General features: G+C 55.1%; 2 protein-coding genes across 6 annotated transcripts in view; one reads left to right on the top strand and one right to left on the bottom strand.

Moving 5' to 3' along the window:
- Positions 1–8,608, top strand: part of TMEM63C (transmembrane protein 63C) — a 75,307-nt gene extending 66,699 nt beyond the window's left edge. For all 5 annotated transcript variants that reach the window (XM_066276605.1, XM_066276604.1, XM_066276607.1 and 2 more), the window contains 3 exons: positions 1,419–1,528; positions 3,023–3,091; positions 6,432–8,608. In XM_066276605.1, coding sequence (XP_066132702.1) covers positions 1,419–1,528; positions 3,023–3,091; positions 6,432–6,644 — 392 coding nt within the window. In that variant the 3' untranslated portion in view covers positions 6,645–8,608. The remainder of the gene's footprint in view (positions 1–1,418; positions 1,529–3,022; positions 3,092–6,431) is intronic.
- Positions 8,609–15,793: 7,185 nt separating this feature from the next.
- NGB (neuroglobin) lies at positions 15,794–21,266 on the bottom strand. The gene is made up of 4 exons (XM_066274519.1): positions 20,962–21,266; positions 19,074–19,185; positions 18,336–18,455; positions 15,794–16,961 (listed from the first exon to the last, which is right to left on the bottom strand). Exons 1-4 carry the CDS (start codon positions 21,048–21,050, stop codon positions 16,827–16,829), a joined length of 456 nt encoding a protein of 151 aa, XP_066130616.1. The 5' UTR covers positions 21,051–21,266; the 3' UTR covers positions 15,794–16,826.
- Between the last annotated feature and the right edge of the window lie 1,285 nt (positions 21,267–22,551).

Here is a 22,551-nt window from a genome sequence, read left to right as displayed (position 1 = left end):
AACTGGGGGCTGGCAGGAAATAAGATGTTAGCTCTCAGGCTCAATTCCCATGACATTCCCTCGGGGATCTTACAAGATGCCTGGTCTTATGAGTTGCCAGAAACCCGGAGGAGGATTCAGAGTCCGCCTCTGCAGCCAGCCTTACCCTGCTCTTAGATCCCACGGCCCAGAGACTAGAAATCCCCTCTGAGGCCGGAAGCTCCCGCTGACCTTCCCGTCCTCCTTACTTCTGCCCCCCCATACTGTTTTCTGCCTCCCCCGACACGGGACTTCCCTCAGGGACACCTGACCTTAGCTTTCTCGGTGATGGAGACCGGAAGGTAGGTCCGCATTCCCTGACTCTCCCTGAAGCACTCAGCTCCCAGGCACTTGTATGCACTCCCCATCTGTTGTCACCCCCAATTTCTCAAGCCCCTAGTCTTTCCCTGCCACCTCGCAGATTTCAGATTTTATAATGCTTCCTTCTAAGTATAAAGGGCTCTGCGTTTATTATCAAAAATAGAAAGATCAAAATTTGAATCATCTGAAGCCTGAGGTCGGTGACTCCCAGATCACATTCTGTGCACATGTGTTTTTCAGGGGTGGGGGAGGGCAAAGCCGGAGGGAGTTCATTGATTTATTGCTGCTTTTTGAAATTGCGAGATTAATTTTATAGCATTCAGTTCTGTATCCTAAGTTTCTTCCCTGAACATTATGTTCTGAGCAATCTCCTGTGTTATGAAAACCCTGCTTGAGCACATGCCTTCCGATGGCTGCGTTAAATGCTCCCAGTTTTAGTCAGTTCTCTGTTGTTGGCTATCAGTCTTGCTTACCCTTTTTTGCTATTATAAAAACATGATTTATAAGCGGTGTTATGCAGTGACAATGTAAAGACAGATTTTTAATATCTGCCTGGTTAGAAAACTACTACCCCAGAAAAATGACCAAATGTCACTAAGTGAAACAGATACAAAAAAAGAAAAAGAAAGAAACATAGATGACTTTTCAATTCTAGACTGCTTGTCAGTGCCATTAGCACAGGTCACTGGAACAGCCAAGGAAGGTGTGGGTGAGATTGTACTTTGGGGCAGTGGCACAAATGAGTAATTAGAGATACTTCCCAGGGACTGTGACATGGGAGCTAACTGATGCTGGAGAAAGGCATGGTCAATGGGCATTTAAGTGGATGCTTATTGAGTCAATCAATTTTTTTTCCATAGAATCCACAAGATGCCCAATAGTAAACTGGTTACATAACACCAAGGGGTGATATTGTGTCAAGCTTATGGATCCCAGTTGTTAGGGAGAAAATGGGCAAGGGCGCCTCTGCTCTAGGGTGGAGGCCCCTACCGAGGTTCCAAGGGGCGCCGTCGGACTGACAGACACCTGCCCACAGGTCTGGTCTTCGAGCACCGAGTCCCTTTTCTCCTCCTTGGCAGGCCTGCTCCACAGTATCACCATCTTTTCCCTCACCGCCCTCATCATGTGCATGATAATCGCCTTCCTGGGCACTTTTATGGGGAAGCTCCAGAAGGCACCCGGCTACGAGGTGAGTCTCCATCCAGTCTGCCTTTCCTCCACTGGTTCTCGCCCCGAGGAAGCGAACGGAGCCCGAGGGTACCCTCCTGGGCACCCACAGCACCTCGCAGTTGAAAGATTCTTGCCTTTCTCTGATGGGGCTACAAACTCAATGTGTATGTGTGTGCGCGCACGTTCATGCACACTCGCACGCACGTGTGTGTGAGTCCCTTGCATTGGCCCACGCACGGCTCCCCTCACAAGGTGGGGATATTTAGATGACAGCTGTCCTCTTGGGTTCTCCCCTCTGACACCTCCTGCCAACACAGGCTTCTGGCCCGTCCCTCCTACAGTGTGAGCCTGTTTAGCCACTGAGCTGTGAGCACCGTTCCAAGGGATGGAGGGATGCGAGAGAGGCTGGAGTAACGTAGGAGGGTGGGGGTCGTAACAGATAGTGACCTGGGGAAGAGGCGATAGTCATCACTTTCAGGAGTTCTAGGATATTGACCTTGAAACTGTCTGGAGGGGAGCCTGGCTCTCTGAGCCTCTTGACTCCTTCTGCTCTTTGCCAGGGAGGCCCAGCCTCACCCTTAGAGAAGAGAGCCGGCCCATGCCCATTGAGAGCTGTGCCAACAATGCCATGTGCTCCCGACCAGTATTTTCCAAAGTGAAGCGCCTGTGTAGGCATACTGGAATGATTTCCAGCAGACAAAACATTCTATTTCTTAGTTACACATTTATTTTTCTATTGGTTCATATTTATTTATTTTTCTGCTAATAGCAACTGACACAAGCCTCCTGTTGATAACAGTGCAGTATTTCCTTTTTAAATGAATTTGTATAAGGAAAGGAAAGTACGTTGATTTGGAGTACTGGCACCAGCTGAGTCAGAACAGGGAGTCTCTTGGGAGAAGATCTTCTGTCTTCTAGTGACTCCACTGCGTCTGGGACCCTGGGCACAGGCCCTCACGGTGCTCCCTATCTGGCCCCCTCCTCCATCCCCTGGGCCAAGTGCCGTGCTAGTGAAGGGGCAGAGTGAATGACACCTCTGGCTCTGTCATTCCTGAGGCAATGGTGCCGTGTGATCTGGCTATCTAAGTGTCCACTCTGGAGAAGGAAGGTGGCAGGGAACCTGGGCCATAGTGGTTTAGGACTTGTTCTAAACAGAGAGGGCCAGTCCCAGGAGGGAAGAAGAAAGACTTGCAGTCAAGGTATTTCCTAGAATCAAAGCAGGATCATCTTTGAACCCCGATCCCAAATCTGCTTACTCCCCCACCCCCTCGTTATGGTCCTTGAGGGTAGAACATTCCGGAAGGGTTACCCAAGCATTCTAGTCATCTCTCTGTCCCCCTGGGCTCCAGCTCTGCCAGCTGGGCTGCAGGTCTGGAAACACAGAAGCTCCGTTGAGTTCAAAGGAAGCAACAGGCTCCAGGTGCAGGGCCCAGGCTCCTCTGGGTGTGGGGAGAGAGAGGCCCAGAGCAGATACCCCACCCAGTGACCCTCTGCCTCTCTCCCCACGCTGCAGCCAGAGGAGGAGATGGAGACCGTGTTTGACGTGGAGCCCAACAGCACCTCCTCCACGCCCACCTCCCTTGTGAGTCAGAGCCTTCACCTTGGGGGACAGGCCAGGAGGGGGGTGCCTACAGGGGTGGGCTACTCTAGCGGCATTGTTGGGGCACCAGCATTGAGTGCACTCTCTGGGTATCGGGGAGGAGGCGGGCCCCCTCCCGGGGCTCCCTCCTCTGACGCAGTAGGACTTGGCCCAGGTCCAATTGCTGCCGTGGCCCTGGCTGAAGAGGTGGGAAGAGAGAAGATCCAAGTCTAACTGGACATTCTCTAGGAGCTCAGAGAGGAGCAGAAAGGTCAGGGAGAGCCCAACCACAGCGAGCTCAGTGGAGTAGACGCAGGGACGTGCTGGGGCTCGGCCTCTGACCGAAGGCTGCCTCCAGGGCACAGGTGCGCAGACAGAGCTGCAGGGAGCATTGGTGGTTTGGACTGAAGGGTAAGGCCCGGGGCGGCACCAGATGAGTGAGCCCATTGGCCTGTGAAGAGAGGAGGCCAGACTCAGCGTGCAGGGTTCCAGCAGGCTGGGCACTGGCTCCCACGTCGGGGCTCAGCCTAGAGAGGCATGAGCCCTTACCCATATCCCCGCCACGTGTGGAGGCGGGGCCACCAATGCGTGCACCGAGCTGAGTGCCAGGTCTGCTCATGCCTGGAAGCCCGGCGCCTTGGAGGAACACGGAAAAGGCGCTCAGGGAAGGTTTCCCAGCGGAGGGAGCATCTCATCCAACTCCAGAAATGGGAGTCAGGGTTGCCAAGTGGAATAGAGTCCCACGGGGGAAAAGCATTCGAGGAAGAGGTTCAGCCTGTGCAGAGGTCCGGAAGAGATGATCGGGAGCATTCAGGAAACCGAAGACAGCCTGGTGGAGATGCAGATGCCCGGCAGACCGGTGGGGAGCAGGCTCTAAGTTGCGGCAGAGTCGGGTGACCACGCAGAAGCACCAAGCTGGGCATGCGCACTTCGGCCGCGCTGGACTCAGCCCTTCTCGCTCCTGATCTTTATGACAAACCCACACAGTAATAATCTTTATCCTCATTTTACAGATGAGGTAGCTGAGGCTCAAAAATGGCCTGGCGTCAAGTAGACCCCAGGGTGCTACTAAGTAGGGAAGTGGCAGAACAAGGTTTGAACCAGGTCTGACTCTAAAGCCTGATCTTTAAAAAAAAATTACTGGAATGAATTTTTTAAATCTTTCATTGTTACAGCAGTGGTATAGGGACACTGTAAAGATGATAGGGAAAAAGAGATAAGCAGAAATAAGAAGATAGAAAGTCCATATTTTCACCACCCAGAGATGACCACTGAAGCCTAAGTTCTATTCTTCCATATAAATAAAAGTTTTGCTAAAATGAAATAACACTGCATACTGTTTTATAACCTGCATTTTTCATTAACAATCTCCATCTTTTCCTATAAAATATTACCTCTGATTGCTTTCTCATATGTGCCTTGACCATGGGCCTTCAGCAGACCGAGTAACCCCTTGCTCGAGCCAGTGACCTAAACTTTAAATACCCAGTCTATATTCAAATTGTCCTGAGTATTCCAGAAATACCTTTTAAAATTTGTCCAAAGCAAGATCCCATTCCGTCTCTGTGCCCCATTAATCCGGCCCCTGTGCATGTCCCTTTAATTCTGGCAGTGTCTCTTTTTTTTATTATTTTTTATACACAGACAGAGAAAGGGATAGACAGGAATGGAGAGAGATGAGAAGCATTAATCATCAGTTTTTTGTTGCGACACCTTAGTTCATTGATTGCTTTCTCATATGTGCCTTGACCATGGGCCTTCAGCAGACCGAGTAACCCCTTGCTCGAGCCAGTGACCTAAACTTTACTCAAACCAGATGAGCCTGCGCTCAAGCTGGCGACCTCGGGGTCTCGAACCTGGGTCCTCCGCATCCCAGTCCAATGCTCTGTCCACTACGCCACCACCTGGTTAGGCTGGCACCGTCTCTTTTTAATGCTCGTTGAAGAGACCAAGCCAGTGATCCTGCAGAATGTCCCACCTTCTGGGTTTTTTTGTTGTTTGTTTGTGGCAGAGACAGAGTCAGAGAGAGCAACTGATAGGGACAGACAGGAAGGGAGAGAGATGAGAAACATCAACTCTTCGTTGCGGTTCCTTAGTTGTCCATTGATTGCTTTCTCATATGTGCCTTGACCGGGGGCTACAGCAGACCAAGTGACCCCTTGCTCGAGCCAGCGACCTTGGGCTCAAGTTGGCGAGCCTTGCTCAAACCCAATGAGCCCGCGCTCACGCTGGCAACCTGGGGTCTCGAACCCGGGTCCTCCGCATCCCAGTTCAAATCTCTATCCACTGCGCCACCACCTGGTCAGGCCCACCTTCTGGGTTTTGATGACTGTTTCTTTGTGATGTCTTATAGCACATTCTACTACTTCCTGTAGTTTCTAAAAACTAGAAGTTAGATCCAAAGGCTTGATAGATTCAAGTTCAACACTCAGGGCTAGACCACATTAAGGTAGTGCTGTGCATCACACCAGGGGATGTATAATATCCCGTGTATTCCAATTAACGATGCTAAGATGACTCCCCGATTAGGAGGATGGCAGCTGGCTTCTTCCATTGTTTGGTTACAATTCTTCCACTTTGAACTGAAAGGTCATCTATGGGGTTTACTTTGGCATTATGCAAATGTCTAGATTCTCCTGCAGGAACATTGTTCCCTCATCAGCTAGAGCTGTTAGCTTTCAGTGAAATAAATTCCTACAAGAAAAGGATAGAATTTAATTCTATCCCGTAATTATCTATTTTCAAAATTAGGAGGGTTTTTTTTTTAAAGCCACTTCAAGGAAAGACGAACACTGCGCTGTCCCCAGTACTTCCTGTGTTTCACTGCTCTGCTGTCCTCCCAGGTGTTCCCGGGCCCGTCCTGTGTTTGACAGGTCACATGACCAGGACCTCAGCTAGCAGTCTCGGCTTCAAATCCTGACCCACAGGCCAACCAGTGACACAGCCTGAGGGAGTTGTGGATGCGCCTCTGAAGCTCTGTTAGAAAGTGCACTAGCTCAGGAACGCGGGAGGGTCTCTCCAGACCCCGGCAGAGGGGAGCCTAATGTCATCCCCCCTGGGTTCAGCCCGACCTGGAACCAAGAATGAACGGCACCTGTGCAGGAGGAACAATGAACTCTAAGTTAGGAGAGCTGCACTAACTAGTCCAGAGAGCTTGCAGATGCTAATTAATGACCAGGAGTGACTAAGCAGGCAGGATGGCCGGAACTCAAGCTGCTGGTGAAGAGGGATCGTGGTTCGGAGGGGCAGAGGCTCTGGGGGTAGGGTGTAAGGGGGAAGATTGTGTCCAGGGCCTTGCCACAAATGTGACATCACCTTGATCTCCCTTCTCTGTCCTGAGCAGCTGTATGTGGCCACCGTGCTGCAAGACCTGGAGATGAACCTGACCCCAGCCTCTTCCCCTGCCCGGCACACCTATGGCACCATGAACACAGAGCCAGAAGAAGAAGAAGAAGAAGAAGAAGAAGAGAGCAATGTGAGGGGCTTTGTAAGGGAGCTGGACTCGGCCCAGTACCAGGAAGGCCTGGAACTGCAGGGCCAGAGCCAATACCACTGACCAGGACCCGAGGCTTCTCCCTGGCGACTCCAGCAGGAGTGGCGGCCAGGGGAGGGCCAGGCAGGGAGAAGCAAGAGGGCGGCCTGGACCTCCCCACTACTTCCTGCAGACTTTAGAAAGACCTAATGGAGACGCCTGCCGACTCGGCCATTGGCCGCGTGGAGGACCTGGCCTGCCGACCGGCTACAATGGGAGGCGCTGGGCAGTGCACAGGACCCCAGGATGACACAGAGGACACAGGCAAGCACCACAGCTCAGGAGAGGTGGCTGAAGCCCTGGGCGCAGGGACTGAAGGTTGGGGACCTTCCTGGGTCAAGAAGAACTGTGTGCATAAGGAAAGAGACAGAAAGAAGCCCACTGAAAGCTTTCTGGGTCTTCTCTACCCTTCTGCCAGCTGCCCTGCCAAGGAGCTTCCGCTGCTCCTACCCACACCCTCCCCTCCCTGGCCCACCCCTCCCTGCAGTCCGAGGAAGCACAGGGACATGTGCTGGGCCTCGTCAACAAGACACGGATGGCCGCCTCATCCAGGTTTCCCTGCGTGGGGATCTACAAAGAGAAAGTTTCCGCTTCCACCAGAGCAAGGGGCGGCTGAGCCCATACCATAGACCTGAGAGAAGATGGCTGAGGCCCTTTCTGTTCCTCTGCCCCTCGACAGATGTCCCAGAGGCAGCAGGGGACATCTTCTTTCTATTCCTGTAAGGGTAGCTGAGATATGATCAGGCATTAAATGGGACCTGTGTGCATTTTGATGAAGGCAAACCTCCACTGTTACTATAAGGTGGGAGAGGCAGAGGCAGAATTTATGGGGGGAGGCCCTTCTCTCAAAACAGTGGGCGATGGGAAACCAGAGCCACTGCCCGACCCCCACGGCCTGATGAGAGGAGCCCCAAGGCCAAGGGTGTGGACGCTGGGAGCTGCTCCCGCCTCAGACCTACCTGCGTGCCTGGGCCCCAGTGTGCCAGGGTGGGCAGCAGCTCAGGGTGAGGAGCCCGTGCTTCAGACTGAAGGCCCTGGCTACTCCCTACCCCCCTAGTAAGACCTTCCTCTACTCTTGGCTAAAGACCATTCAGGTGGTCTGCAGGGCCGTCCTGGCTGTGACACTGTGGATGCCCTGAGAGGGGCGGGGCTGGGAGGGGCTGTGGCCCTCGATGGGAAGCTCTATCCGGTGGTGTTGGGCTGTCCCCCCCAGAACTGCCGCTCCTGAGGAGGCCAATTCTGAGCAGGAACAATGCCGCAGGCAGGGGGTGCAGGCCACTGCCTGGGGGAGAGGCCTCCACGAGGTCTACCAGGCAGTCTGGCAAGAGAGATCATAGAGGAGGGCTAGCTGGGGCCTCAGTGGACCAGAACAGGCCGAGTCCATGGGGCCTGCATGCTCTAGAGCTGCCCTGAGCTCCTTCCTTCAATGGTCGGAGTCCCTGCAGCCACCCTGCTAAAGGTGGGCCCGGGACCCCCTCACCTGGGGTTTTTACTGGGTCCCAGGCATATAGGTACCTCTGAACTCAGGTCACCCGGGCCTTCTTCTTGCTTCATCCTTGCCCACATCCTAGCTCCAGAAATTTCTAGCTTCACCCCGGAGATCCTCCGTGGCCCAAGCTTTGACTTGAGGGATCTTTCCAGAGCGCTTGGGTCTGCTGGGGAGGAGGCAGCCTTTCCCATTACTTGTCTGACTAGGAAAAGGGGGAACTACGCCCGGCCAGCCTCATAAACCAAGGCCCTTCTGGGGCCCCTCTCCCTAGCCTTTCACCAGCCAGTGGGGGAGGGGGTCCTTTCCAGAGCAGGGTGGTCAGGGCCCCAGCAGGGAGCTGCAGGTGCTGCCTGACCCCCAGGTGCGGGGAGTCCTGACCGAGCTGGCCGGCAGGCCTCCCTGGACACCTGGCTGGCACCTACCTCCGGCCTCCAAAGCCCCTGCAGGGCTGTTCCCGCCGCTCTGCTGCCAGCTCTCCTCCTCCTCCCCCTGACCCCCCCCCCCCCCTCTGCTGCCAGCTCTCCTCCTCCTCCCCCTGACCCCTCCCCCCCCCTCTGCTGCCAGCTCTCCTCCCTCCTCCCCCTGACCCCCCCCCCCGCCCCCGCAGCCTGTGGAAGCTGCAGATGGAAAGGGTCCCAGAAGCTGACACGGCAGCAGGTCTGGGGGCTTCACCCTCTGAATCTGGGTCAAGTGCAGACTGGTTCTGAGAAGGCAGTGCAAATGTTAGGAAGGTTCCAGAGTCTACTCGCTTCTCTACCCTCTCTGGAGATCCAGGGCAACTGGCAGGGCCCCACCCTGGCTGCTCGACCACCCTTGGTCACTGTGAGGGGTGTGGGCGTGCTCTGGCTCCCTACACCCACATCTTGGCGCACCCCCCCCCCCCCCGCCTGCTGTCAGCCCACACCTGCCTCACGCACTGGCCTCCACCCCACCCCACTGGCCCACTTCCCAGCGGCCTCTCCCCTGTCTGTCCACCGAAGCACCTTCTCTCAGACTTGATCCATCTGGAGGGAACTGCCTCTGGGGCGGGGGGCCCAGTACTGCCTAGAGCCTTCGAGAAGTGCCCTACCAGGCCTTGAGCAACTCCATGCCTGCCCGCCTCTTCCTCAGATGCTTCTGGAAGCCAAGTGCCTATCAGCAGCACTGCATCCTATGGGGACTGGGGTGAGGGGTATGGACTTCCCTTGGCCACCATCACTGAAGGAATGTGCCAGAATGCTGAACCTTGTCAATGCTATGACCGTGCCTTGAATAAACATCCCCCCAACCTCTGCTGGCCTGAGCCTCTGCATCTGGGTCCGTCCAGAAGGGCTTTCTCTCCGCCTGGTTGGAACCGGCGCTGCTAAGAGACGACCCTCCCTGAGGTCACTGGGCTGGAGCACCACCCTTCATAGTTTTGGCTTCTGGGGTCCTCTCACCCCTGAGGCCTTTGGCGGCCCCTGTCCTCACAGGGGAAGGCCTGCCGGGTGCTGCTGGTCTGCTGGGGAGAAGGGAAGTGACTCTGCCTCGTTCTTTCTGCCATGGGTACCCCAAGAGCTCCTGAGCAATAAAGGAGAACATTCTGGTCTGTGAACTACCCAGGAAGCCACTGGGCCACCTCCCTGAGCAGCAGAAGCCCTGCACTGAGTGCGGGGCCCCAAGAGCAGGCTGTCGGCCGGACAAGAAGCCGGACTGGACAAGATGAAGATTTTAGGTGGAGGCCTCCAGAAAGGAGACAGGAAAGGGCTCAGGTCTGCGCCAGCCTCAGCCAGCAGCGTGAGGGCAGGGCAGGTCAAGGGGAGGCTGAGCTCTGGCGGGATGTGGGGCTGGCAGGTCAGGCCTGAATGGGATAAGAAACGCCCTCTAGCAAAGACTAGCAGTGTCTGCTGTTGCAGTGCGACAAGAAGGGGAAAATTCCCTGTGCTGGGGGTCATGCGTCCTGGCCTAGGACCCTGGGGGTCTGGCCTCCCTCCAGCCAGCTTAATGACCCTGGAATGGTCATCTCATCCAGAGAGTAGGGTAGGAGGACATGAGGATGACTGTTCCGCCATATTGCTGAACAGAGCGGGCTCGGTGAGGGACAGAAGGCATGGTGGGAAGGCTTCCTCCCCACTGCTTCCCATTAGGACAGAGGACAAGCTCAAGGGCAAGCTGCCCTGTTCCCCAGCCCCCTCCCTGGGCCCTCTCCTCACGCTGTCATAGCCCACCAGTGGGCGTGGGCTTAAACCCCCTCCTGGCATGAGCCTGAGCACAAGGCCAGGGCCTGTGCCCTTGACTCCTCTCCCCTCGGAGTGAGCGTTTTCCACATCAGGTCAGATGAAATACATGAGAGCTGCTTCAGGGGCCAGAGAAGTGCGATGACCCTGGCCGGCTGGGAGGACTGTGCCCCACGGCCTGGGAACGGCGTCGGGCTGATGGCTGCTATAGAAACAAGGAGCCTCTCCTACGATCCATGGCTCCCACTGGACAGCTACCCCTCCGAGTCTCCTTCCAGGGGCCAGAAGGCTGCACAGCCCCCCAGACCACTGGCCCCAGGCCACTCCTCGGTGCAGCAGACCTTTCAGAGGACGTAGCTCAGGCGGAGACAGACACAGGACAGACTAAGAAGCCCAAGAGGGAGGGCTGTGGTCCCTCAGTGTGAGGTCCAGAAGGGAGACTAAGGTTGGTCAGTCTTCTCTATCCTCAGCTGGGAAGATGAGGCCTGGAGAGTGGGACTGGCGGGGGACGGGTCTCAGGGACAAGTTAAGAGGGAGGCCTGGTGCCAGGGAGGCCAGGACACCGGCTTGATGGCCTCTGCCCAAGGAGGCTCTGGAGCTCTGTCAGGCTGGAAGGAAGCAGGAGAGTCCTGGGCTCCAGGAGGCTCTGCCTGGAGGCCAAGCACGTCCAGGGCCAGCTCTCTGCCCCTCTCCCGCAGCTGAGGGAGGAGGCTCAGGTCTGTCCTAAGCGACCTCCATCGCGGCCCAGCTCCAGTTTCTAGGTCCACTCTGCGGCAGGCACGGGGGCCTGGCTTAGGGGAAGGCGGTTCACGGCTGCTCTCAGCAGAGGATGTTTCCAAATACTTGACTACCCCTCGGCCTTGACAACCAGCGGCCCAGCATCTCTCGAGCCTCCGGTGCTGGAGTTCTTCATCCTGGCTGCAAATGAATCTCCTGGGAGATTTTCAACAACTTCAGTGTCCATGCCCCACCCCAGGACAAAGCAGACCTTCTGGGGTGGGGCCTAGGGACCCCTATTTTACAAAAGCCCGCCAGGTGACTCTTGTGTGCAGGGAAAATTGAGTAGGTAAGGAAACCGAACCCAGCCTCCAGTCCCTGGAATGGGGAAGCCGGTCTCAGAGCCTCACACTGTGTCTCACCTGCAGCCTGTAAGTACAGCAATGCCTCGGTTTTCGCCGACTTTGGCTGTCATCAGTTTTGGTTTTCGTCAGTTGCCTCGAATTTCGTCGGCGTGCCCACTTGACCTCGCTGCTAATTTTGTGGAAACAAGGGGCGACCCACGCGTTCTCCTGCTCAGCGTGGTGGTGTTTCTTGTTGTGTGAGCGTCACCCCATGTGTCTCGCCAAACAATTCCATTACTTTCCAGTGTTTTTGTGCTTTTTTTTATTGATTGCGAGTGCTAATACTACAATTACATGTGAGTGAGTACTGCGTACACAGAATTCGGTGTAATGTGTTTATTTTGCGTTTTTCAGTTTCAAAATATACGTAACACACATGTAAGATAAAATCACATGTGCTCAAATCTCACTGTCCCTGTTAAGTGTTTCCCTTGCTAATAATGCTGTGTTAAATGTTCATTTATTCTTTACGTTAGTCTTTTATATTCACTATTAATTTCTTATTGTTTTTAGTATTAAATGCTATGTTTATTCTCTATAAAATGTGTTTTTGGTATGTCTTTTGGAGTGTCTAGAACAAACTAATTGGATTTACATTGATTCATATGGAAATAACTGCCTCGGTTTTCATTGGTTTCAGATTTGCCAATTGTTTTCTGGCAGATTATCTGAGGAAAACCGAGGTATCACTGTAATTACAGGCCCATGGGCTGGGAAACCTCACTCCACGCTGCTTCCAGGAGGCTCCAGTGTCAGGTGCCTCGTGGGTAATCAAAGGTTAGGCTCAAGCAAGCATTTGCTTTCTGGCTTATGAGGGATTGATACCAGCACTAGCACAGCTTCTGCTGTAGTATTCCCTTCAGTAATCACTGCTGTGTGGGCACACACACACACACACCAGGCCTCAGCAATCGCTTCCCGCTACCCCATCACCTTCAGCGAGGGTTTTAAATATCTCCTCTTCCCTCCAAACACAGAACTCACAGCGTCCTTCCGGCCAGCCTTCTCTTTTCAAATGCAATAGGCCATAAGCACAATAAATTTAAATAGTGGATGTCAGGTAGGGATGAGTGCTTTGGAGGGGAAATAAAGCAGGAGAGGGGGGAGGGGAGCAACGGGACGTGGGGAGTCTCGGGCGAGCTCAGCGGGGAGACGGGAGCAGGTAGAGGCTGCGTGAAGGGGCGGGGCGGAGTGGAGCGCCCGAGGGTGAGGGGAGGCCAGCGTGGCTGGAGCAGAGGGAGGCACGGGCTGCGGGGGAACCGGGGCTCTGCAGGTCACGGTGAGGACTCCGGGGTTTACTCTCGGCATGTGGGCAGCTGCTGGGGGTTCTGGCCCTGGGGGTGACACGGTCCTGTTGGGTGATGAGGCGATCACTGTGGTGGGGATGAGGTGGGACCAGAACCCCCCCGGGGGCTCTGCTGGAAAGTCCAGGAGGAACGGCGTGGCAGCTCAGACAAGGGTGGGGCAGCGCAGAAGTAAAGAGCTGGAGAAATCCAGAGTGCAGTCCAGGGATAGATTAGATCTGGGGTCTGAGGGAGAGCAAGGAAGAAAGGATGGCTCCCGGTTCTTCAGCCCGAACAACTAACTGGTAAACTGGTGCACTCCAGAGGAGGCTGGAAAGGGTGGGTCTGGGGAAAATACCGAGCTCAATTTTGGTCCTGTCACATTTGAGATGCCTCGTGGGGATGCTGGGCAGGTGGTTGGAGACCGGAGTCTGGAATAAGGGAGAGCTAGGGAGGTGACGTAAACTTCAGAGTCAGCAGCACATGGGAGGTGCTCAAGGCACAGACTGGTGGAGACCTCTGCGGGAGCGAGGGGAGGCCAGGGAGGTCCAAGGGAGAGGGGAGCAGAATTCGCAAGGAAGACTGAGCAGCAGGAGCAGTGAGGAAAGAGGAAAACCTGGAGAGACTGGCGTCCCTAAAGCCCAGAAAAGAAAGCAACTCCAAAAGGAAGGAGGGGCCCCCAGCTCTAACTACACTTGACAGTAAACACAAAGCATAGAAGAATGAATTCAAAGATGCCAAGAAGAAGCATCAGCCAAATTAGAAGGCTGGACACACCATTAGACAGACGAGCTGGTTTCTCCCACAAATCAAAGGTGTAGGGGTGGGCGAGCGGCTATAGAGAATGAAAAGTATAAGAGACACAACCAGATGCAATGAGTGGCCCTTGGTCACACCCTGAGTTGAACAAACCAGCTGCAGAAAGACATCTTTGAGACATCAGCGGATTTCAGACACGGACTGGGCATGAGGTGGGGTTAAGGAGACACTGTTCATCTTGGTAGGTGTGTAGATGGCAGGGGCTATAAGGGAACAAAAGGATCAGAAGTTTACATGGAAGACTTCCCAGGTGAAAGAACAGGAAGTCTGGGGCTTGCTCTAAAGCCGTCCAGCAAAGTAAAAGGGGCAGGGGCGACCTGAGTGCTCGACGTAGGCGCTGGGTGAAGGGCGCATGGACGTTCACGGGGCTCTGATTTTTGTGTACGTGAACATCTTTTCTGTAATACCAAGTTTAAAAATAAAGGCAAGAACAATCAACTCTTCCAAGTGCCACTGAGCAAAAGAGCAAGTTGAGGACTGAAACATGACCGTGAATTTCTCAGGACAAAGGTTGTTGGTGACCTGGTGGTAACAGATTAGGGGTGGGTGGGGGAGCCGGGTTGGAATAGGCTCCTGTTTTCTCATATGGGTGAGGACATGAAAAACTGTAAGGAAAGACAACTCTTTTGGAAGAGTTTTGCTCTCAAAGGAAGTAAAGAAACAGGGTGGTGGCTGGAGAGAGGAGAGGGGTGTGGCTTGGGCAGCTCTTTATAAAAGGTGGACATGTGAACTGATAGGAACACAGGAGAGAGAGAGGGTTACAGGGCTGAGGAAAGGGAGGAGTTACCCCCCCAAGCACACGTACACACACATGCGCACGCACATGCACATGTGCTCAAGCAGAGGGTAGCCTGCAAGAGAGGTAAAAAGCACTCGTGCTTAGGATGTCTCAAGACACAGGTCAGGGGAGTGTTCGGACTTTCCCAAGCAGGTCACCTGGGTCACCTGAGTGGTTGTCCAACATCTGAGAACCACAGGCCAGGCGTGGCCTCCAGCGTCTGAGCCGCTATCAGATCACACAGTGAAGAGGCCCTCTCTCCATGTAGACTGTGGGGCTCAAGAAAAAAAAAGTGTGTGGTCCCATAGTGGGAAAACCATGCTTAACGTGCTCCAGACCCATGTCTGCGGTCACACAGCCCGGCAGGCCTGGGCGCCTGAGCTTGCTGGGAGCCGAGGAGGCTGTGCCGACACCGGCAACATGGTCCTGGCTGAGAAGACTGAAGCTTTGGGGTGAGGGCAGTGGCCCAGCCACAGTCTTCCAGCCACTCACTGCCCAGCTCTAGGGCCCCACGGCCCGTGGGGGGTTAACCCAAGCCCGTTGACATGATGCCCACTCTTGATGCTGATCCCTCCCCAGGCCCCTGGCGGTCTCTCTACCTGTCAGCCTTATCCTCCTGCACACACACGCATGTGCACGTGCGCGCACACACACACACACACACACACACACACACTTGCTCTTCAACTCTATTGTAGACTCCAGATTAACTTGTTTAATGTCCTTAGAAAGCCCACCTGGGATTGGTACCTTCTCCTCTAAGGAGGACCTACAAGCTTTCCTCAGTCTTTGGTGCCCTTTGCACTGTCTTGACACCTGGCCCCATCCTATCCTTGGCCTCACCTTGTGCACCAGCAGTGGGCTGCCAGGTCCCTGACCAGTGAACTGCTTCAGACTCTGGATTAGAGTGGACATGTGTTGTAACAAACCAACCCACAAATGTATAATGACACAAACACAATAGAAGTTTATGTCTCTTTCCTGTAAAATTCAAAATGGGCGAGTCCTTGCTCTACCTACTGGAGGAGGACCTGGGCCCCACCAAGCACTTCTGAAGCGTGGGCTCTCTCCTCAAGGTCACTGTGAGGTCTGTATCCAGCCAGCAGAAGGATGACAGAACACAGAGGAGCGTGTGGGAGTTTTGGGGAGAAGGCAGGTCTGGGAATACATACATGTCCATACATTCCATTGGCCAGAATTTGATTACATGACCCATCTAATTGCAAGAGAGGCTGGGAAATGTAGTCCAGCTCTATGCCCAGGCGGAAGAGACACTGGATTTGGTGCCCTGCTGGGCAGTGTCCACCACAGACCCCTACTTCCATCTCCACCATTGGCTTCCCCAGTCCTCTCCCTTCTTTCCTACCTGTTCTCACGTTGACCCTGATCGCCTCCTCTTGCCCGGCCCCAGACCCAGCACTCTGCAGCTTCCTCTGATACAAGCCGACACTCAAGAAAAGACCAGTCCCAGAGGGTCAGAGAGGCACACAGAGGAGGTTTATTCATCATGAATTTACATAACCACGGCACGGAGCAAAAGATAAAAGTGCAGACAGCTCAGAGTGAGGGTAGAGGTCCTTTCCTGCTGCTTCCTCGTCTATCCACCCACCTGAGAACAGGCACACACCGGGTCTGAAAGATGGGGAGCTGGGGGCCCACGTTGGTGCAGCCAGAGGCAGAAAGGAGGGTCAGGGAGAGGCAGCTCAGGCCTGCGGGAACAGGTGGTGAGGAAGAGCTGCCCGTGCTTCTGTCCCTGGGAACGAAGTCACCCCTCCCTCCTTGGCCTCTGCAGCCCTACCCCGCCCTGGGTGGCTAGCTGGTTCCTGCAGAGCAATACTAAGGGAGCTGCCACCAGAAGTGCTGAGTGAGGGGAAGGGAGGTACCGCAAGAGAGAGACTGTCAGTGACATGGTGACATCGCAGTGGGCTCCTGAGACCCCGATGAGCCCCTCACAGAGCCAGGTCACCTCCCGCTCCCTCAGCAGTTCTGATGGCCTGCCTGTGATTCCACTACAGAGCTAAAGCTGTCCCTCCGTTTCGCGTGTGAAGAGCAAACACCCTGGAAGAAAAAAGCATTGGAGATGGAGCCTGGAGCTTGGCCATCCCACTCCCCGACGTGGCCCAGGCTCGCCCGGGGTGGGAGGCTGACAGAGAGCCCGTCTGTCAAAGCCCTGTATCTTCCCCGCCCTAGACCATCGTGGCCACCAAAACGCTGCTCCTCCTCATGGAAGAAGAGGGGACAGCAGAGGGGAAAGAAGGCAGGCAGGGAAGAAGCCACAGGGGCTGCAGGGAACTCCAGAAGCCATTGCCTAAAGGAAAAGCTACCCTGTCCGTATTTAAGTGGGGGTGAGTAGGGTACGGGGACCCAGCCTGGCTCCATCACCTCTCTGGTAAGGCCAAGGGGACAAGGACCAAGAGGCAGGCAGGTCTAGGGGAGCCTGGGCTACAACAGACCCAGACCAACAGACAGATACAGACAGATGAAGGCCACCGGATGGAGGCTGCTGAGCAGAAGCGGCCCCTTATTCGCCATCCCAGCCTCGACTCATGGCCTGTACCACGGCCCCATAGAGCTGGCTCCAGGCTGCTCGCACGGCGGGTGTGAAGGCGGGGCCCAGGCACTTCTCCAGCATATAGAGCAGCGACTCGCCCACTGTCTGCAGAGGCAAGCAGCACCTGGTCATTCCGGAGCCAAGGAAGCATCGCTCCATTCCACAGGTGAGAAAACTGAGGCCTGGAGCTGGTAAGGGTTCCTGGGCCTTTTTTCTTCTCTCCTGCATGGGGTTCATGCTTCCCGAGCAAGATTCTGTCCCAATTCTTGGGGACCACATTGTACCTACTTTTTACCATACCTGGGAGGTTTTCTAGTGAACAAATCACTTCGCCCCACTCCCAGTCTTGCAACCACCCCATGAGTGAGGCCGAGGCACTGCCTGGGGCCTCCAGCTCAAACCAAGCAAAGCCATTGCCCGCAGGCCTCAGTTTCCTCCTCTGCCAGGCAGCCTTCAGGGTGTTAAGAATCCAGGCTCTGCAACCAGATGGACCTGAGTTCACTTCTGATCCCACCATTTAGGAACTGTGACCTTGAACAAGTTATGTCACCTCTCTGCACCTCAGTTGCTTCATCAGTTACATAAAGTTAAAAAAAAAAAGTTCTAATTCATTGGGTTGTTGAATGATTAAATGAGGTCCTCTATAAAAAGCTCTTAGCATAGCCTCTGCACACAGTAAGCCTTCAGCAATAATACGGCTCTCATTTGTTATTTGTTTCACATGTATTTACTACTGAAGACCAGGCACTATGCTAGTACTGGGGGTGGAGAGGACAAGACACATTTCGCCCCTTTTCCAACGAGCTTACCACCTGGCAAGGTGACTGGACTTAGTGGCAGACTGCCCCCAGTGAACCTCACCTTGTGTAGGGGCCCTCTACCTTGACATTGGGCTCATCTGTGTGACTCGCTGTGGCCAATGGGATGTTAGCAAGAGTAATGCAAGCAGAGTACGGAAAAGCACTTGCACAGCTGGGCTTGTCCTCTTGGAACACTTCCTCTCAGAACTCAGCCGCTACGCTGTACAGAAGCTCGGCTAGACCATGAATGACGAGGCTACAGGGAGAGAGCCCCAAGGACCACCGGCCACCCTGGACATTCCATCCCCAGCTGAGCTCCAAGTTGAATGTACCGCACGAGTCACTCTAGCCACACCATGTAGAACAGAAAAACCACCCCACTGAGCCCAGAGAAATTAGAAATCATTGTTTGTTTAGGATGGTCTTACATATAGCAATAGGAAATGGAGCAGACCAGCTAATTCCACAGGCTCCTTAAGTTTCTATGGTTCTAAGAGAAGAAAAATTGAAGGCTCAGAGAGGTCAAGGCAGAGCCAGGGCCACACAGCAAGTAGGTTACAGATGCAGGTCCCCAGCTCTAGTCATGTGAGGGTACAGGAATGGGGAGATTAGGGAGGACCCCGAGAGAGCGGTGGCCTCAGGTCAGGAGCTCAGGAGAGAGGTGAGCCCCCTTACCCACCGAGAAGGAGCTGAGCTTCACACCCACTGCGCGGTGCTTCCGGCCCAGGCTGGCAAGGTACTCCTCCAGCAAGGACAGGTCCTCCACGTTGGTCACCGCCGCATCTATCACGAGCATCACCTGTCAAGGCCAAGGCAGCAGTGAGACAGAGAGGCCAGAGCAATCTCCCTGCTCAGTCCAGAACCTAGGGGTCCCAGCTAGAGCTAAGAAAGGTCACCAGGACCCTCCGTTTTGAGGACCGGAAACAGAAAGCACCTGTGTGAGCGTACACTAGGCACTCAATGTGTGATGGCTGAACTGGACTCGTACCATGAAAGACGCCTCTCTCTCCTGAAGGGCTGAAAGCTCTACCCTGCCTGCAGGACAGTGGGCAGTGCTGTCTGCCTGGGGCCGGGGGAAGCTGAGGCCCTGCGAGAGCCTCTAAGAACGCCCCAGCTTGGTTTCCATGGGCAGATGGCCCCTAATAGGTGAACACCAACACCACCTAAAGGAGCCAGGGGACAAGGCCAAGGGCAACGACGGAGCTGGGACCAGCTGACTGAGCACAAGGTGGGGGAGAAGAGTGACTCTGGTGGCCCGGATTGGGCCCAGCTCAGCCAGAAGAAAGGAGCAGGAGGAAGACCAGGCCTGGGGCAGAAAATGGAAGTAATTCTCATTCTCCCAAGTCCCTCATTCTCTGCTCCCAGGAAGGCGCTCTGCTGGATCCCAGAGGCCACCTCACCTGGGCCTTCCCCTCACCTTCCTGATGTGGTCCAGGAACTCAGGGGAGGAGAGGCAGTCCTCCGGGCTGGAGAACTGGCGGCAGTTGTACTGGAAGAGGGGCAGCAGGTCGGGCTCCAGGTCAAACAGCCTGTGGGAGGAGGCGCGGGTGTTAGCGCCTGCAGGCCCAGCGAGCCCCGCGAGCCCTGGCTCCTGGGGCGGCCACAGTGGTGAGCCCGAGTTTTGGCCATAAGCTATAGCAACTTATAGCTCCAACTTGGAGCTGACCCTTCAGCTTTGCTGGGACCCTCTTCCCAGAAAGGGTATGTGTCCCCCGGCCACTCACAGGACCCAGCATGTAGCAGCCCCTCCATGAACAGTTACAGGGGCCGGAAGAGATCCTCAAACAGAAAGCCTGTCTCTCTCCCCCTCTCCCGTACCCTTCCCCCACCCTCCATGACTTCTCAGACTTGGGTCAGAACCTCCTAGTCCAGGGGTCAGGAACCTTTTTGGCTGAGAGAGCCATGAACGCCACATATTTTAAAATGTAATTCCGTGCGAGCCATACAACAACCCTTGTACGTTATGCATTATCCAATAAAAATTTGGTGTTGTCCCGGAGGACAGCTGTGATTGGCTCCAGACACCCGCAACTGAACATGAGCAATAGGAAATGAATGGATTGTAATACATGAGAATGTTTTATATTTTTAACGTTATTATTTTTTTTTATTAAAAGATTTGTCTGCGAGCCAGATGCAGCCATCAAAAGAGCCACATCTGGCTCGCAAGCCATAGGTTCCCAACTCCTGTCCTAGTCTTACCATGTCTGAAGGGTCTCTAGCCAGTGGTGATAACAGTAGTATTAAGAACTCTTTACACTTACTGAGCATTGAGTACTTTACACATGGCTCATTTGTATATTCCTCACAATCTTACACAGTGGATACCACAGTTATCCCAATTTTATAGAGGAAACAAGCACAGAGAGGTTAAGTAACTTGCCTAAGGTCACATAGCTTGGAAGTAGAGGAAGCACAGAAGGTGCCTCAATAAACAGTAGGCTTGGGAAAGGCCCAGAGACACAAAGCCAAAGCTCTCAGCAACATCTGGGACGGCTCATCAGGGTTTTGTGTAACTCTGTGGATTTCTTTTCCTTTTAGGGGGACACGGGGGTGGGGTTTAAAAAGCGTCCTCAGAAGTTCTGTGCTGGCGTAGGGAGTCAAGCACAGAAGAGCTGTGGTGGAAGAGGGCCTTGGCTCTTCAATGATGGCAGAGCTGTTAGGAGAGACCCTCAACTGAGACTGAAGATTGGCATCTCCTGCCCACTTAGGGGCTGTCTCTCTCTTACCCCTCCCTCTTCCCAGTGGTGAGAATTGGGCGTCTGTCATCCTTCTCTGGTGGCTCTCTGTCCTAGCTTGGTCCTTTCCTCGGAAATGTTTGTCTTTCTGTTAGTTGCTAGAAGTGCACTCTCCTGGGACCTGGACCCTTGGCTCCTCCAGCCAGGTGTCCAGCCCACCCTCCTCGTACGGGCCGGGGGAGGGGGGCGCAGTCTCCCCTTACTGGCAGCAGTAGGCACCGCTGGAGTTACCCCTGAGTTACACTCTGGAGGCACAGAGTGGGGGACGCAGCGCCCGGGGTGGTGTCTGCTGACCCGAGTGTACCGAGACCCGAGTGAAGACCCACTCCCGCCCCCAGAGCCTCGTTAGGACGGATGTGCGGCGCTGGAAGCAAGATGCTTCCTTGCCCGGGAAGAGGAGAGGGGTCGCCGCGCCTGGCCCCTCCGGTGTATTTCTGGAGGTGCCCCAGCGCAGAGGCAGTGGGTCAGTTCTCCCTGCTCTGGAGCCGGCCCAGCCGCCTCGAACCCATTCCTGGCCACGCACGTCCCCCGCACCCCAGCATCCCCGGGGCTCGGGGCCGCCCTCACCTGGTGAACAGGACTGTGCCATGTTCCAGCGGGCTGCGGCTCACCGCCCGCCAGCTCTGCCGGATCAACTCTAGCTCTGGGCGCTCCATGCTCGCCCAGGGATTAGGGGCGCAAGGCTGGGACTCACGGGGGGCGAGCACCGTCACCGCACGTGCAGCCCCATCTCTGTGGCGACGTGGGCCACTCCGCACCACTTGCAGCCCCTGGGCCTCGGCCGGGAAGGATTCTGCCACCGCTCCTTCCCCTCCCTAGGTGGAGGCGCCCTGGCCCTCCAGGTCCCCGCTCCCTGCGCCTCGCGGCTTGGAGAGTGCCCCGCCCCGCACAGCCCGGAGCAGGCCGACTCCCGCGCTTTAAAGCAACCGCGGCCCCCGCCCGCCTCCGTCCATCAAAGCGAACATCTCTAGGCAACCGGCCCTGGCCGGAGACGACCTGGTGGCAGGGGAAATGCCTGGCTTCAGAGCTTAACAGAAATGGTCGGGCCTCTCTCGGTCTCAGCTTCTTACCTGGAAACGGGTGATAATATTACCACCTACTTACTAGGTGGGGCACTGTGTTGAACTTGATGGACTTAGGTAGCCTCTGCTGGAGCCACCTCTCCACAAGCCTCACTCACACGTTGCCTGGAAGCATTTGCATTTGTCACCCCCTTGGCGCAGGGTCTCCTTCCTTCCTCCCCAGGGTCAGACCTGGGAATGCCAGGGGGCCTACCTGTATGACCAGGCTGGGGCTTGTGGTGCCCTCTGCCCTAGCTCTGGGTCTGACTGTGGCTCCCCCACACCTTGGGGGCCACCAGGGCTCTCAACCTTAGGGACAGGGCCAAGATGCAGCCATTTCCAGCTAGGCTGTTTTCCTGAGCCTCTGTCTTTAGAAACCTATGGGTTCCAATCCTAGCCCCAAGGCTGCCTGGCTGGGGGGTAGGGGGCGGGGTCTCCGGTGCAGCAGCACTGAGCATTGCTTTACCTGGACTTTGAGGAAGTTAAGCTTGAACATTCCACAATACCACAATTTTTAAGACTCTTAAAAGGTTAGCTAGAAGTACTATGTATGTTCTTAATAGTTCAGGCACAGAATCTCATGCTTGCCATTCAGGGTGTAAAGTTGGTCATCTGTCAATTAGAACTGAACTTTTGGCCCTGGCTGGTTGGCTCAGCGGTAGAGCGTCGGCCTGGCATGCGGGGGACCCGGGTTCGATTCCCAGCCAGGGCACATAGGAGAAGCGCCCATTTGCTTCTCCACCCCCCCCTCCTTCCTCTCTGTCTCTCTCTTCCCCTCCTGCAGCCAAGGCTCCATTGGAGCAAAGATGACCCGGGCGCTGGGGATGGCTCCTTGGCCTCTGCCCCAGGCGCTAGAGTGGCTCTGGTCGCAACAGAGCGACCCCCCGGAGGGGCAGAGCATCGCCCCCTCGTGGGCAGAGCTTCGCCCCTGGTGGGCGTGCCGGGTGGATCCCGGTCGGGTGCATGCGGGAGTCTGTCTGACTGTCTCTCCCCGTTTCCAGCTTCAGAAAAAAAAAAAAGAACTGAACTTTTCAGTCATGAAAGTTCGTTAAGCCCTGGCTGGTTGGCTCAGCGGTAGAGCGTCAGCCTGGCGTGC

Source organism: Saccopteryx bilineata, chromosome 4, assembly GCF_036850765.1.
Source record: "Saccopteryx bilineata isolate mSacBil1 chromosome 4, mSacBil1_pri_phased_curated, whole genome shotgun sequence".
Taxonomy (NCBI): Eukaryota; Metazoa; Chordata; class Mammalia; order Chiroptera; family Emballonuridae; genus Saccopteryx; species Saccopteryx bilineata.
This window is presented reverse-complemented; position numbering and strand designations above follow the sequence as displayed.